A 13693-nucleotide genomic window follows, 5' to 3' on the forward strand; every position below is an offset into this window, starting at 1 on the left:
CTGTTATGCTAATAAGGTATCCTACTTCCTGTGCTATGATTGGACCACTACCCCTATATAAGCCTGTACCTTCCTGCAATAAACCAGATTTGTGTCACTGAACCTGGTCTCCTGTGTCTGAATGTGGGTCTGCTGACACAGTCTCCTCACCAGCCCTGGGGTCCAGGACCAGGCAGAAGCAGCAATGACAGGAGGCAGCACAAGGCGAGCAGAAGAGCTGCCTCAGACCAGGGCAGGTAGAAGAGTGGCCTCAGCCCAGGGCGAGCGGAGGAGCAGCCTCAATGCCCATGAGAACGAAGGAGCAGCACCCACGAGAACAGAGGAGCGGCTGCCACTGGCGGTGACCACATTTACCTAGCATGCCTGAGATCCTATGTTCTATCACCAGCACTCCAGAAACCAAGCATGGTGGCATGTGCCTGTAATTCCAGGATGGTTGCAGCAGGAGAATCAAAATTTCAAGGTTGGGTCAGTGAGATGGCTCATCAGCCTGACAACCTGTTTGACCCCCAAGATCATTGATTCTGAGATCCACATAGTAGAAGGAGAGAATCAATTCCACCTCCATTATAGCATGTGTGTGTGTGTTGCACAAAATAAATAAATGTAACTTCTTGATTTAATTTTTTAAAAGGTTATCCTTGGCTACATAGTCAGTCCAAGGCCAACTTTGGCTATATTAGACCCTGTCTCAAAAACAAAAGCCTTGCACATTCTACCTTTCTCTCTCACTTGGAGCATTTGATTTGGGGAAAGTCAGCTACAGCTGCCACACCTTGAAGATGTTCAGGCAGGCCAGTGGACAGGCCATGTTTCAGGGAACTGAGGCCTTCTGCCAACTCCCCTGTGGGTAACCAGAAGAAGCAGAGCCTCCAGGCCCCCATCTAGCCCTCAGATGGCCGCAGTCACATCGGAACTCCAGATCAGAGCTACCCAATCGAGCTGCTCCCTACTTCTTAGTAGGGAAGAAACTGAGTGTGGGGGACAATAACATTGCTCTTTTAAGCTGCTAAATTTTGGGAAATTTTTTCATGCAGAGATAAATGACTAATACAGTATAAAAACTAAACGGGGCTGGAAAGATGGCTCAGCAGTTAAGAGCACAGGCTCCTCTTGCAGAAGACCTAGGTTCTGTTCCCAGCACTCATATGGTGGCTCCCAACTGTCTATAGCTCCAGTGAGTCTGACACCCTCTTCTGTCCTCCACAGGCACCGGATACACATGCAGTTCACATACATATATTCAGGCAAAACACTGATACACATAAAATAATAATAAATAAATAAATCTTTTAAAAAATCAAACCGAAGTCAAGACTTAAAAAATCTTAGTGAAAGGTAATAGAGAAAGGTAGCAAGAAAAGAGGAAGAAAAAGTTATGGAATATAAAGGCTGACAAAAAGTAGAGATCAGTTCAAAAACCCAGCATAGAAGTGGGGAAATGGGTAAGAAGCCCCAACCTTAGCCAAGGAACTATTAGCAGCTGATCACTACTGAGTGAGGGAAAATTGGTCTTCTTCAAGGGAGTGACGCTACATAGGTTGACCAGGCCCCAGTGGAAGAACTCACACCAAGGGACATCTGGGTACACAAACTTGACTTGACAGGCCTTTATACATACACATATATGACAGAATGCATGAAATCTGGTGATCAGTCTTTGGGGGTGGTGAAGATAGGGGAAGGAGTGTAAATATGATTGAGGTCTATGAAATGCACAAAAATTCAATTAATCTTTTTTTAAAAAGTGTTGAAGCAAGAAACTAGTAATATTAGCAAGACCCTATGTGGACCTTCCTAAGTAGTATTCTACAGGCTGATACTATGCTAACTCAATCAACATAACAACCCTATAAAGTAGCAGTAAAGTTATCTCCACTTTACAGAAAAGAAACTGAGACATAGAAATCTTTAGTCATTTGCCCAGGCCAGGAACAGGTGAACAGTAAAGCTGAGTTTCACTCTGGGCTCTAAAGAGAAATGGGAGAGGCAGCCAGCACCTCTAAAGGTCTATATAAGCCCACACCTCTGCAGCTCTATATAAGCCCACATCTCTGCATGTCTATATAAACCCACACCTTGCAGGTCTATATTCACTCACACCTCTGAAGGTCTCTATAAACCCACACCTCTGCAGGTCTGTACAAGCTCACACCTCTGCAGGTCTATATAAGCCCACACCTCTGAAGGTCTATAAACTCACACCCCTGCATGTCTATATAAACCCACATCTTTGCTTAAATTCTCAGATGATTTTGATAAAGAAAACAGAGTACGTTGCATAGCAATGCCCCCACTTGTTTCATTTAATCCTGAAAATACTCCCAGGAGTGAAGCAGTGGGGATGTTTTTAATCTCCATTTTACAGGGGACAAAACTTAAACTAAGAAGTGTGAGAAATGGTATGGATCCATGAATTTGATACCAAGTGAGTTTTATTGGGAAGTGTGGGAATTTTCCAGTCCTAATTTAGGTCACAGATTCTGACATGCTGAAACTCTCCTGTTTACGTTACCTGTGGATGTTTGTTATCTGCCAATTTACTTCTCAGATCCCTGGAGGGAGGTGAATAATAACCAAAGAGGAAACAACCTGAGCCTCTGAGAACATGAGGTTATGTGTCACCTTAATTTCAACATATTCATAACAGAGCAGAATCACAGTAATATTCTAGATCAATTTAAGCAGACAAGAGTGGCATAATTAAAGTCAGAGCTCGAGGCCTCCTTCCAAGAGAATAAAATGCACTGAAATAAGTACCACCACCCCACCGAAAATATGATTTAATTAAATATGCATGCAAGTTGTTGAAAAATAATCATTAAACTAGCCCCCAAGGAGAAATGAATTTGCTTACTAGTTAATTTTTTAAAACTGTGTTACTGGTTTCTCACCACGCTACTCACCGTCTACCCCCTCCCCGCCCCCGCAGCAACGCCTTATAGAAATGCAGCCTGGTTAAACTACGAAGGTGCCGATGACGAAAAAACCTGAAGGTTCAGATACATCTTGCAGTTGCACCATTACCATCGTGATTTTTCTCTTCCTCCACATGCCGTCTGCCCCCTACGCACTTCCAATTCCTGGGAACTACAAGTCTGTGCGCACATCACATTATCTAATTATTGGGGGACTTTTTTTTTTTTTTTTTTTTTTTTTTTTTTTTTTTTTTTTTTTTTTTTTTTTTTTTTTCTATCTGAGTCGGGGAGGACTGGGGTGTGATCTGCATGTCAGACTTTAGGAACAGTGCCCTCCGCGAGCAGGGTGTTCATTCTCAGGTCTGCTCTGAGGAATAATACTTCCACTAATGAATGTTTCCTATGCTATTATTGGTGAAGCAATTAGGCCTTGCCTGCACGCATGCGGCTGAGTGAGGGCCAGTCTGCGGGGCGGCTACAGACTTCTGGCTAATCAATCAAGTTTCTTAGCTGAGCTGTCAATCAGACCCATGCCTGAGTGGCGTCTATTGACGGTTCTCAGCGTGCTGGTGCTGTCCCCCTCCCTCACCTCTTTGGAGCTCACCGTGATATGGACTTTGAGCCTGCTGTTTTTTCATCATAGAATGGAATTTTTTCATTTTTCTCTGCTTGTGTTGATTCTTTCCCCCTGTTTTATCCTTTCAAGTCTATCATAGAAAATACAGTATTCAACACGAATCCTCCGGAGGGATTCTTGGCTGTGGTTTCCATCTATGTTATTTTGTATTTCATTTCTCCTCCTCCTTACCTTTAGACACCTCAGACTACATCCTGCTGATCCTTCTACAACTTCAAACACCTGTACTCCATCTGGCTCCATGTTTCTGACCATGTGCTTGTGAATACTCCCCAGAGTCCAGGAAGCCTTACCTGATTACCAACAGCAAATTGTTCTCATGTAGATGGTCCCTAATTTTATTTTCTCTTGATTATTGACTAGACACACACACACACACACATACACACACACACACACACACACACACACACATATTTACTTATGAGGTACAAGATGAGGCTGTGAATCAAGTTTACATACTTATCATTTAGTCCTTCTGTCTACCTGAAACATCATACTTCTTAACCAGTATTTCCCCATCCCCTCCTCAACCCCAGAATAGTTCTAACTGTAACACCAAATATGTGCATTGTGAATGAAAGCTCCCAGAAAAAAAAAAAAAAAAAACCTGCATCTTCAAACTGAACCTTCTGCAAGGCTGATCAACTAATTAGAACTTCACTGATTATGAGAATTTGGAATGTTGTGGGTCCAGAGCCTAATTGCAATGTATCTTGGGTTATCTTTAGCCCCCTAAATAGCCACTCCTTGGCCCCCTCTGTGTCTGATCTAACATCTCAAGACTAACAGATTTAAAAAACGAATCTTTTGATATCTATTAACTTAACAACAGCCTCAATTCTTTCCACCAACCAAAAGGCTAAGTATTATCAGACAGCATCTGAGGCCTGAAGCTGAGATCTCTGCTTTGCTAAGACCTCCTATTTAATGTTTCCACCAATGTATTTGAAAAGTGCCTTGATTTGTGACTTTTTTGTTCAATTACTATAAAAACCTCATAAAACTGTGCCCACGTTGGAACATGGTATTTGGTGTGACCTAAATCTATGTTCCCGGGGCCATGGTCATTCATATGTGGCTCCAGGACAAACTTTTATCCTCTTTGAGGTAAGAGTGTGCTTTTGCATTGACAACAAGAATCTCATATGCTGGACTTTTAAGACTACCCCAATTTCAAATAATCTGCTCCTCGGACCAGTAGTCCCAGTTTTGGCTTGCAGAATCTGATCAAAGTACATTAAAATGAGCTTATTTTAAGAAATTGTGGTATTAACACATTTCAGCATTGTAAACTCACAAAGTCATCAGCATTAGAAAGCATCTATTTCAATTAGAAATTGCATCTTCATTTTCTGAAAGCATAAAGGAAGCTGACTTGCTGCATGGCAAACTGGAGCAAATGGCCAAGGGCCATTTGGAATTTGTTAGTGTCTGTGCCCCTCTTTCACCAGCACTACAGCTGATGTGGAAGCCCAAAAATGAGCTTGCAAGCCAGAGGGGGGGGAGAGAGAGAGAGAGAGAGAGAGAGAGAGAGAGAGAGAGAGAGAGAGAGAGAGAGAGAGAGAGAGAGAGAGAGAGAGAGAGAGTTAAGCTCTACCCTTTATCTATCCTCAAACTTGGGTAGACCACAGCCATAATAGTGTGAGGGACATCAGTTAAGGGATGATCCTGTGGTCTACTTTCCATGCATCCTGGGATCATGTTCTCCTGATTCTACAACTACTCCTTGTTACTAGATCCATTTACAAGAAGCACTCAAAGCAACTAGCAATTTGTTATCAATATCTTGTTGGCTTTTTTTTTCACAGATATGGAAATAAAATTACATTTTATAAAATTTCTCCATAAAAAGAACTGTTGTCTGCAGGAAAAGAATCAGTTTAGTCAACAGTTTCTTAATGGACAACCAAGGAATAGTAGGCAGACAGTAGAAATAACTGTCACTGGTGATCCCTGATCAAGGTCCAGGCACGGTGCCAAACACAGCACATGCATCCTCTTTGTAAATCCCTACTACACTCTATCGGATGGAGCCTGCTGATAGACCCTTCACAGATGAAATGCAAAAACTCTTTTACACTTTGACCACCTCACCCTCCACCATTGCCTTCTTTCTCCACATATTTCCTTCAAAGCCAGTGACTTTCCATTATCAGAGTTCCGTGACACTGATTAGTTCATACATAATACCAACACAACAGTGTCTTTGCTCAGTTTCTGAGCTCCTCAAAGAAGAAAGAAGTTATGCTTAACCTATTCCTTTAGTCATTGTGTCCACAAAATCCTATGTCAAAATCCTATATAAACATCTATATTACATGTACATATACATTATATATTACATGTAGCATCTCATAAAATACATTTTTATCTATCTACTTTCCCTAAGAGAAAAGATTGCCTGGCACTGAGCTTTTAGTATGTCCTGGATAGACCATGCTCTAAAGGACTGCCTTCCCATACCCCCTCTAAGGATCTGTGATCTTACTCCATAAAGAAGGCCTGTAAAGCAGAGAAAGCCTATCTAAGGGCTCTTCCTACCCCCAACCACTTATCAGGGCTTGCTGTGGACAGTGAGCAGGGTCTTCTCTTGGCTATTTGATTGGGATACTCTGGGACACAGGGTTAGAAAATGATGTTACTGAGGGCAATAGAGGGCATGAGAGTGGGCTTAGGCCATGGCAAGTCAAGTGCATGCTGACATTGTAAGGGTTTGAAAGTCACAGCATGGGGGGAGACCCTGCTTGGAACAGAGTAGAAAAATATAGAAAAACATGTGCCATGTAGGCCTAGTTTTTGTGAATATGGTTTAATAAACTTGGTGGAAAAAGGATGAAGGCTGTCTGGTCCTTGGGAGTAGAAAGTAACAAGTATCTGAACATAAAGGGAAGTTAGGGATGAACGAATGATTGACCCAAAGTGGGGGTAGGGGGAGGAAGATATAGGGAGAGAGCAAAAAAGAAAGCAGGCCAACACCGATACCTTCTAACATATATTTTCTAAATTTTCACAAATGGTAAATTTGCCAGTGAAGAGAGGTAAACTTCTCACCCAGTCTCAATTAGAGTAAGAAAGAATCTTTCTCCTACTGGGCATGGATTTACATTTGTACTGGAGACAAGCTGCATATTGCTGATCACATATCAGAAAAAGGAAAAAGGTCATTTGAAAGTTACAGTAGTGAAAATAATCAGGGGTCTCTCCATTTTTCCAGCAGGGCAGCCACACACTCATCCTGCCATCACCACTGCTCACCATGCATGTGGCATAGTCCTCACCTCATTTGCATCTCAACCCTGTTCTCTGATTATTAAATTCTTCCATAATGCACCCTAGTTTATAGGAAGTTTTCTTTTCTATGTAAACATTAATTTCTATGAAGGTGGCTTATGTTAACTGAATTCTCTACTGGGAAGGCTGGACACTGAAATGGGTTATTGAAAAGTCAAAGTAAAATTAAACACCATTTTTGAGCCTCAAAGAGCAGACAGAAATGGCCCTTTGCCTTAATGGAGCTGCGAACACAATGGTGTCCATGTAGCACTTGGCATGTGGCCCACAGGTCTCATTATTTCACAATTATACCCAGATGTCAAACATCAGTGTTGGCATTTAAAGCCAATGGAGTTGGTGAGTATTTAAAATGGTTTGTGTCTGCCTTCTGCAAAAGTTAAAGAGAAGACAGGTCTGTTTAACACAGCATGTGTCTTTCCTAACTAGCCATTGACAAGAAAGAGTTATACAGGTACTTACTATTTATAACCCATGGCCACATCCACGAAATACTTCCTCCTCTGTCGATAGACATTGTCCTTAAATCCCTTAAACAGAAAAGAGATTAAGTTATTTAACAAAGTGCTGAAAAATTAGCTGCAGAAGGCCTAAAAGAAAATCACTGTGGTGTTTACTGAGTGTTCAGTTCAAATGTAAATCTCATCCTCAGATGACCTGCTTGATGGCACAGGCAAAGCAAATTGTGCTTACAGTAAAACCTCATTCATTTTGGCTCTATTAATTTGGGATGTGTAGGAGTTCAGATCAGAGGTTACCTTTCCATTAGGCAAGCACCAAGGCTTAGTTAATCAAACTAATATTTTACACAATATCTTTAGGTTTTCAAGTATCATTTACAAGTAATTGATCTTAATCACAAGTTAATCTTAGCCTAGTCATTGAAACAGGTCTCTTTAACATGGTTATTCAGTAAGTTAACCGAATTTTAATTGACATGTGTAAATAACTAACAAATGTAACATTTATTAAAAACTCATTCAGAGTAATTATCAGACCCCCAAATTAGCATGAATTGAAAGAGGTTTTGCTGTACCGTGTATGCACAGCCACACCATGCAACATGGCAAAGAGATTCATGCGCAAGGGCAGGTTAGCTCCCTTCCACTGAGGCACATGAGTCTATTATGTCTTAGCCAACTGCAAGATTTTTATCTAACAACATCCACCTGAGAAATTAAACACCACGTCAGTCTTTTTTTTTCATCAAATGGCCTTCTGAGAGGACTTCCTGGTTTACTTAACAATCCCTCTTGTCAACAGACTTCTCATTTTCCTTTCTTTCCCAATACAATCAATAATTCTTTCTGGGTTTGTTTCTTCAAGGTGCCAGAGCCCTAGTAGAATTGTTTCTACTTGTCTCTGCACCCTTGTACCCCCAAGGATGACCAGGAAGCAGTGGCCACTAACCATGGAGGCAAGTAGACATGTTGCAGGAACAATAGGATTCAACAGTAAAAGAGGTACCCACAAGGTACTTCCTCTACAACAATATACTTTTTTTGCAAGGTGAAATGTTTAAGAGGAGCCCCAAACTCAGTAGAAAATAGCCCAGTTCTTTTGTTTAGCTGAAAGAGAATGGGCCTCAAGGTCAGGAACCATCACAGGGCTGTCTGCTGACAGAAATGAAGAGTGGTCTTTCCTTCCAGAATAACAAGAGTTACTAATTGGAGGAAAGAGGAAAAACATCCTCAGATCACCCTGAGACCCTATAGAAAGAAGGTATCCCCTACCTAGGAGCTAGCACTTTCTTTCTTGGGCAGTGAATTCCGATTGCTTAAACTAAGGCTCTTAGCAGATTTGTGAAGCCCTAAAATGTCTCTAGATGAAATTTTGTGATCACAGTCACCATATCCATAAATGGGTCTTTGACCTAAAAAAAAGGTCTCCTGATGTAAAGGGTAGATACACTCACTAGTAGAACAGACTACCTGGGGTGGGAAAACTGAAGAATTCCAAGCACCCTTATGATTCAAAAGGAAAGTAGGCCATGAAAAAAGAGGGAAAATGTCCCATGAAAAGCCCAGCATCTGTTCCCTGATTCCTGCCAGGCCAGACATCATGTAACAGCATCATAATTTCCTGGGTTTCCAGAGGAATCTCAACTCTCTCTCCTCAGCAAACACCTGCACCTTTTCCAGGGGAGAGAGAGAGAGAGAGAGAGAGAGAGAGAGAGAGAGAGAGAGAGAGAGATTTGCTCATCATGCCTCATTAGCCTAGAGTGGCAGTGATTACACAAATGTTGTGGGCAATCCAGAACTTCCTGGATTCAACCATGAACTAGAAAAGTAAGGGATGCTAGCTAGCTGCACTGGCAATTCCAGAGGCACAGCATCCATTCTGAACTGAAGCCAGGGATAGGGTACCAGATAAAACACAAGATGCCCACTCTCATTTCAATTTCAGAAAATGACAAATTTTTCCAATTTAACTGGGCAACCTTATATATTTATTAACAAAATCTGGCAACCTTAGCAGCACCAAGACAGTTCCTTCTGCACAAACCCACCCTCAATTAAGTCAACGTGAACTGAGGATTCACCCTGACTCCTAGTGTGCCCAGTTCAGTTTACAAAGACCCTCAAATAGCCATCTCAAAGAGCTCAACCCTGGTGCTCTGGTGGAATTGTAGAACCATTTGGAGAGTTCGAATAACAGTCCAGTTTTTCCAGAGCTTCAGAGTTAAGCTCTGAAGAATGAAGACCTAATATTCCTACTTTTTTAAATTCCTACAGGTGACTTTTTAAAATTCCTACAGGGAAGTTGGGGCTGAGAGTCCCTGAACTACATGTTACTTCTCACACTTAGAACATATCAGAATCTTCTACATATTCTTTTACATGTAGACTACTGGGTATGTTTGTGAAATGTCTCCTTCAGTGGGTTTCCTGGAGCCTCAAGAGGTTACATTTTTGAAAAGTGTCTTAAGAGTGGATCTTGAACCACACTCTCAAAGACCCTCTTAGTCTAGATAGTGACAAGTCAAAATGTGGTCCCAAATCCCCTGGTGTGAGCCTTGCCTGGGAGTCCACTAGAAATGCAGAATCTCAAGCCCTGTAGAATCACTATCTGCACTCAGAAAACACTTCCCAGGTGATTTCTTTGTCTGTTAAAATTTGATATTTCTCTCTAAAAGCAGAATGACCTATTCTAAGCCATTTCTGATCTCTCCTGCTGCAAGTTTCTGTCTCTCTCAGAATTAGAATCATTCTCAGACACAAAAAGTACTTAGACAGCTCCTCCTATCTTCATAAAAAAAAAACTTAGAAAAACACAACTTACCAATATCAAATTTTGCAAATGAACATTTGGTGTGCTTATAAAAGGAATATATATGGTTTAAAAAACGACAAGAGAGGCAGGGGATTGCTAAGTACTTACAATTATTTCAAGTGGCTGCACAGAAAATAAGAGGAGGTATCATAAAGCAGGTGTAATTAGAAGTAATGAAATAAAATTAAGCACAGGAAAATTTACTCTTGATGTTGGAATACTTTTTTTTTTTTTTTTCACAGCAAGGTCAGCAGTGCCTGTGGCAGCTCCAGTCACATGCCTGAACTCCCTCCTCCAGGTTGAGCAATTTTCAAACTAGGCTAAGGGGAGCTTTTGGACATAGGAAGTTCTCAAAAAATCCTTTACCATCCAGGCATTGATCTGGATGAGTTCACACAGCATTTGCATTCCTGGTATTAAGCATTTACTCTTGCCAAAATGCCTTTCAGTTGCTTTATTAGCTAGGCTTTCCAAACGGCCCTTTGAGGTCAATAAGAATTTTATTTCCACTTTTTACATGAAGAACTCTGGAGGTGCAGAGGTAGAGGGACTGAACCAAGGTCGTTCTGCTGGTTAACAGCTGGTGTCTGTGCAGTTTTCATCCTTCTCTCTTAAATTGACCTTCTGCACTAATTCCAATTCCTCTGAGGTTACAAGATGGGAAAGATAACAAATGAATGATTGTTGAAGGCACTTTTGAATTTTTTTTTTTTTTGAGGATCAGGAAACTTCCAAGTGAATCACTATGGATTTTTATTTTATGCTGCAAATCAACACACAGCATCTTTGCATGATTTTACCTATTGAAAAATAGTGCAAATAAATGGTTCTGTTGGACTGTTTGAGTGGCAGATTTGAATTGGTTTTAATTGGTATATGATATCAAATGACTAGACTGAAATTTTGCTTATGTTGAACTTGTCACAGATCTCAAACTTGAGAAGTGCAGCTCAGTTAAAGAAGGTGCTGCTGCTGCCAGTCAGGTCCTGCGCTCACTCTTTGGTGCCACCATGGAGTGTAGTGACACAATGGCATTCTCAGATTCCCTCCATTTAAATAGTATGGTTTTTGTAGCCTGTTACCCTCATAATCCAAAGGCTTCCACTAAGCATGACTGACCTGTTTGGATTTCCATGTTCTATTTACCCACTTTCAGACACTGGGGGAGGGAAAATGCTTGGAACGAATGTGTATATTGCTTACTTCACTGTACTTCATTTTAAGAAGAAAAGGTCTCTTGTGTTAGATTAAAACTGATGCAAAGAGGGGCGAGGGAGAAAAATGGGAAGTGCTTGTCCAAGTATCATATTTCTCTAACAATGTCATTTTTACTGGAGTAGAGGAGAAAATGGTAGTACATAGATTCAGGGTAGATGTGGGGAGAGATGCATCTTCCATCACAGCCTTCTTTTAAAGTCCTTCTGCCTTTCCATTGAGACTAAAGTCAAGCACATAACTCTGCTCCTAACTACCTCCAGTCAAGGAAAATGGCAAGAATTTTATTCTCTCACTGAGCCCTATCACATCTAGTCCTCACTAGTTTCCCAAAGGTGTGATCAATTTCAGTTCGTCTTTTTCCAAGGGTCACCATCTGCAAGTATATTTTAGGCTGTCTAATTCTACAGAAATATTCTCCAGGGTGTAGAATATTCTCCCCATCCAACCATTTTATAAATAAATGCTATGTGGAAACACCATCTTTCTAACCTCCTTCCAGTCAACACATGTACAGGGAAACTTTATCATTTGAAGGTCTGCTCTCAGTTATGAGGGATAAATACGAAATTGCTCTACAATGAAGCATTACAGCACAGAATACGGCACACCACCTGGAGTGTGGTGGAGCTGGGAGAGCACTGGGGAAAGGGATTCTAGACACTTACTGGGTGGTCGGCATCAAGCTCAGTACCATACATGAGAACTCTGTGAGAGCATTTGTCTAACTCAGAGATCTTCCGGGGGAACCAAGGCACATCCTCTAGTTCTGTTGAAAACACAGTGCAGGTTCAACAATATTAGCTCACAGATTGTGTTTTTCCCTTTGCAACATTTGTCAGAATTCAAAATCACCCAACAAGCAACAAACCACCCTTGCCTTCTTCCTCTGTCCAAATGTTCTCGGGTGGATTCAGTGTCACAATGGTGGTCTGAAATTTCAGCGACTGAATGAGCTCATTAAATTCTGTTTTATCACATTCACAGTCCACGAAGATTTCAACCTCAGAACTTCTTCGCCGGGATCTCCTGGATTCGATATGAGCCATGTTGACATGTTTTTCCTGTAGAAACAGAAATAATATCTCTAAATCACATTTGGGTCACAATGAATGGAATGCTTGTTAGTCTTATGTAGTTCTTAAAACAGCAAAGTGTCAAACACTCACAAAAGAGAATTGGCTGTTCTTTGACTAAGAAGTGAAAATGTTTCCAACTACTGTCTTTATTAATAAGAAAATAAAGAAGCCATGCCTCTGTGTAGGTTGTCCCATCTCATAATAAGAAGAGGAGGGCAGTGTGAGCCTCATCATTTCCCAGAGTAATCCACATCCCACTGGTACTGCATGATGATTTAGGGGGTGGGGGTGAGACTGTCTAGTACATTATCATCTAATCCTAAGATTTGTATTTTTGCAGGTTTTTGAAAAAAAGCTCAAGCTCTCCATTTTAGTAATAAAAGCTTTACTTTTAAAATAAAGTTTAAGAATAAAGTAACCATTTAGAACCATACATGGTAACACATGCCTACAATCCTAGCACTCAGAGACAGAGGCAAGAAGATTGCAAACTCCAGCCAAGGTCACATAGTAAGACCTTATTACAAATAATAATGATATATTTAAAATAAAAATAGGCTCTGGAGAGATGCATCAGTGGTTAAGAGCACTGGCTGTTCTTGCAAAGGACTCGGGTTCAGTTCCCAGTACCCATATGGCAGCTAACAACCGTCTGTAACTCCAATTCCAGTGGATCTGCCTCCGAAGGTATTGCACACATATGATGCTCATACACACATGCAGGCAAAACACTTGTACACATAAAATAAAAATAAGTAAATCTTTAAATAAAATAAATAATTAAAATAAAAATAAATCTTTCTTAAGAAGTGAATGACACGAATGCAGACAGAAATTGGGGAGATGGTGTAAAAATGTCTGAGGTTAGGGGAACACCAATCAAAACATAGCCCAAAGTTCTGAAAAATAAAGGAAAACAAGAAAAGCATCCACAAAAAGACCTCCAAGGCAAAAGGAAAACAACTTAGGGGGCAGTGAAGATGCAAAACAAAAGACAAAATAAAGTAACAGTATCCCCTAAGCAAGACTCCTTCAGAATTGTTCTCCTTTGGCATCCTACACCCAAAAATGTGCTGCTGCAACTGTCATTCCGTGATGGACTTCAGAGGTTAAAATCTCCTTACAATAAGCTGCTCCAGGGAGAACAGTGACTTAATGCTTAAAAATCAGGTTTAAGTCTCCCAGTGATGCACTTTTCTCCTTTGACAATTGTAGCCTAAGACTGCCTCTCCAACGTCACGTATCCCCATAAGCAGATTCCCCTCCCCCGCCCCCCC

The 13693-nt window shown here is 41.0% G+C and overlaps 1 protein-coding gene across 1 annotated transcript in view; it reads right to left on the reverse strand.

Moving 5' to 3' along the window:
- The window catches only part of Tph2 (tryptophan hydroxylase 2), a 116595-nt gene that overhangs the window by 98703 nt on the left and 4199 nt on the right, over positions 1–13693 (reverse strand). Inside the window, exons 3-5 of the mRNA XM_008834551.2 lie at positions 12218–12401; positions 12006–12106; positions 7312–7379 (exon numbers count right to left, since the gene is read on the reverse strand). Of these exons, the coding sequence (XP_008832773.1) occupies positions 7312–7379; positions 12006–12106; positions 12218–12401 (353 nt within the window). The remainder of the gene's footprint in view (positions 1–7311; positions 7380–12005; positions 12107–12217; positions 12402–13693) is intronic.

This window comes from Nannospalax galili, unplaced genomic scaffold, assembly GCF_000622305.1.
Source record: "Nannospalax galili isolate Female #2095 unplaced genomic scaffold, S.galili_v1.0 scaffold76, whole genome shotgun sequence".
NCBI classification, from domain to species: domain Eukaryota; kingdom Metazoa; phylum Chordata; class Mammalia; order Rodentia; family Spalacidae; genus Nannospalax; species Nannospalax galili.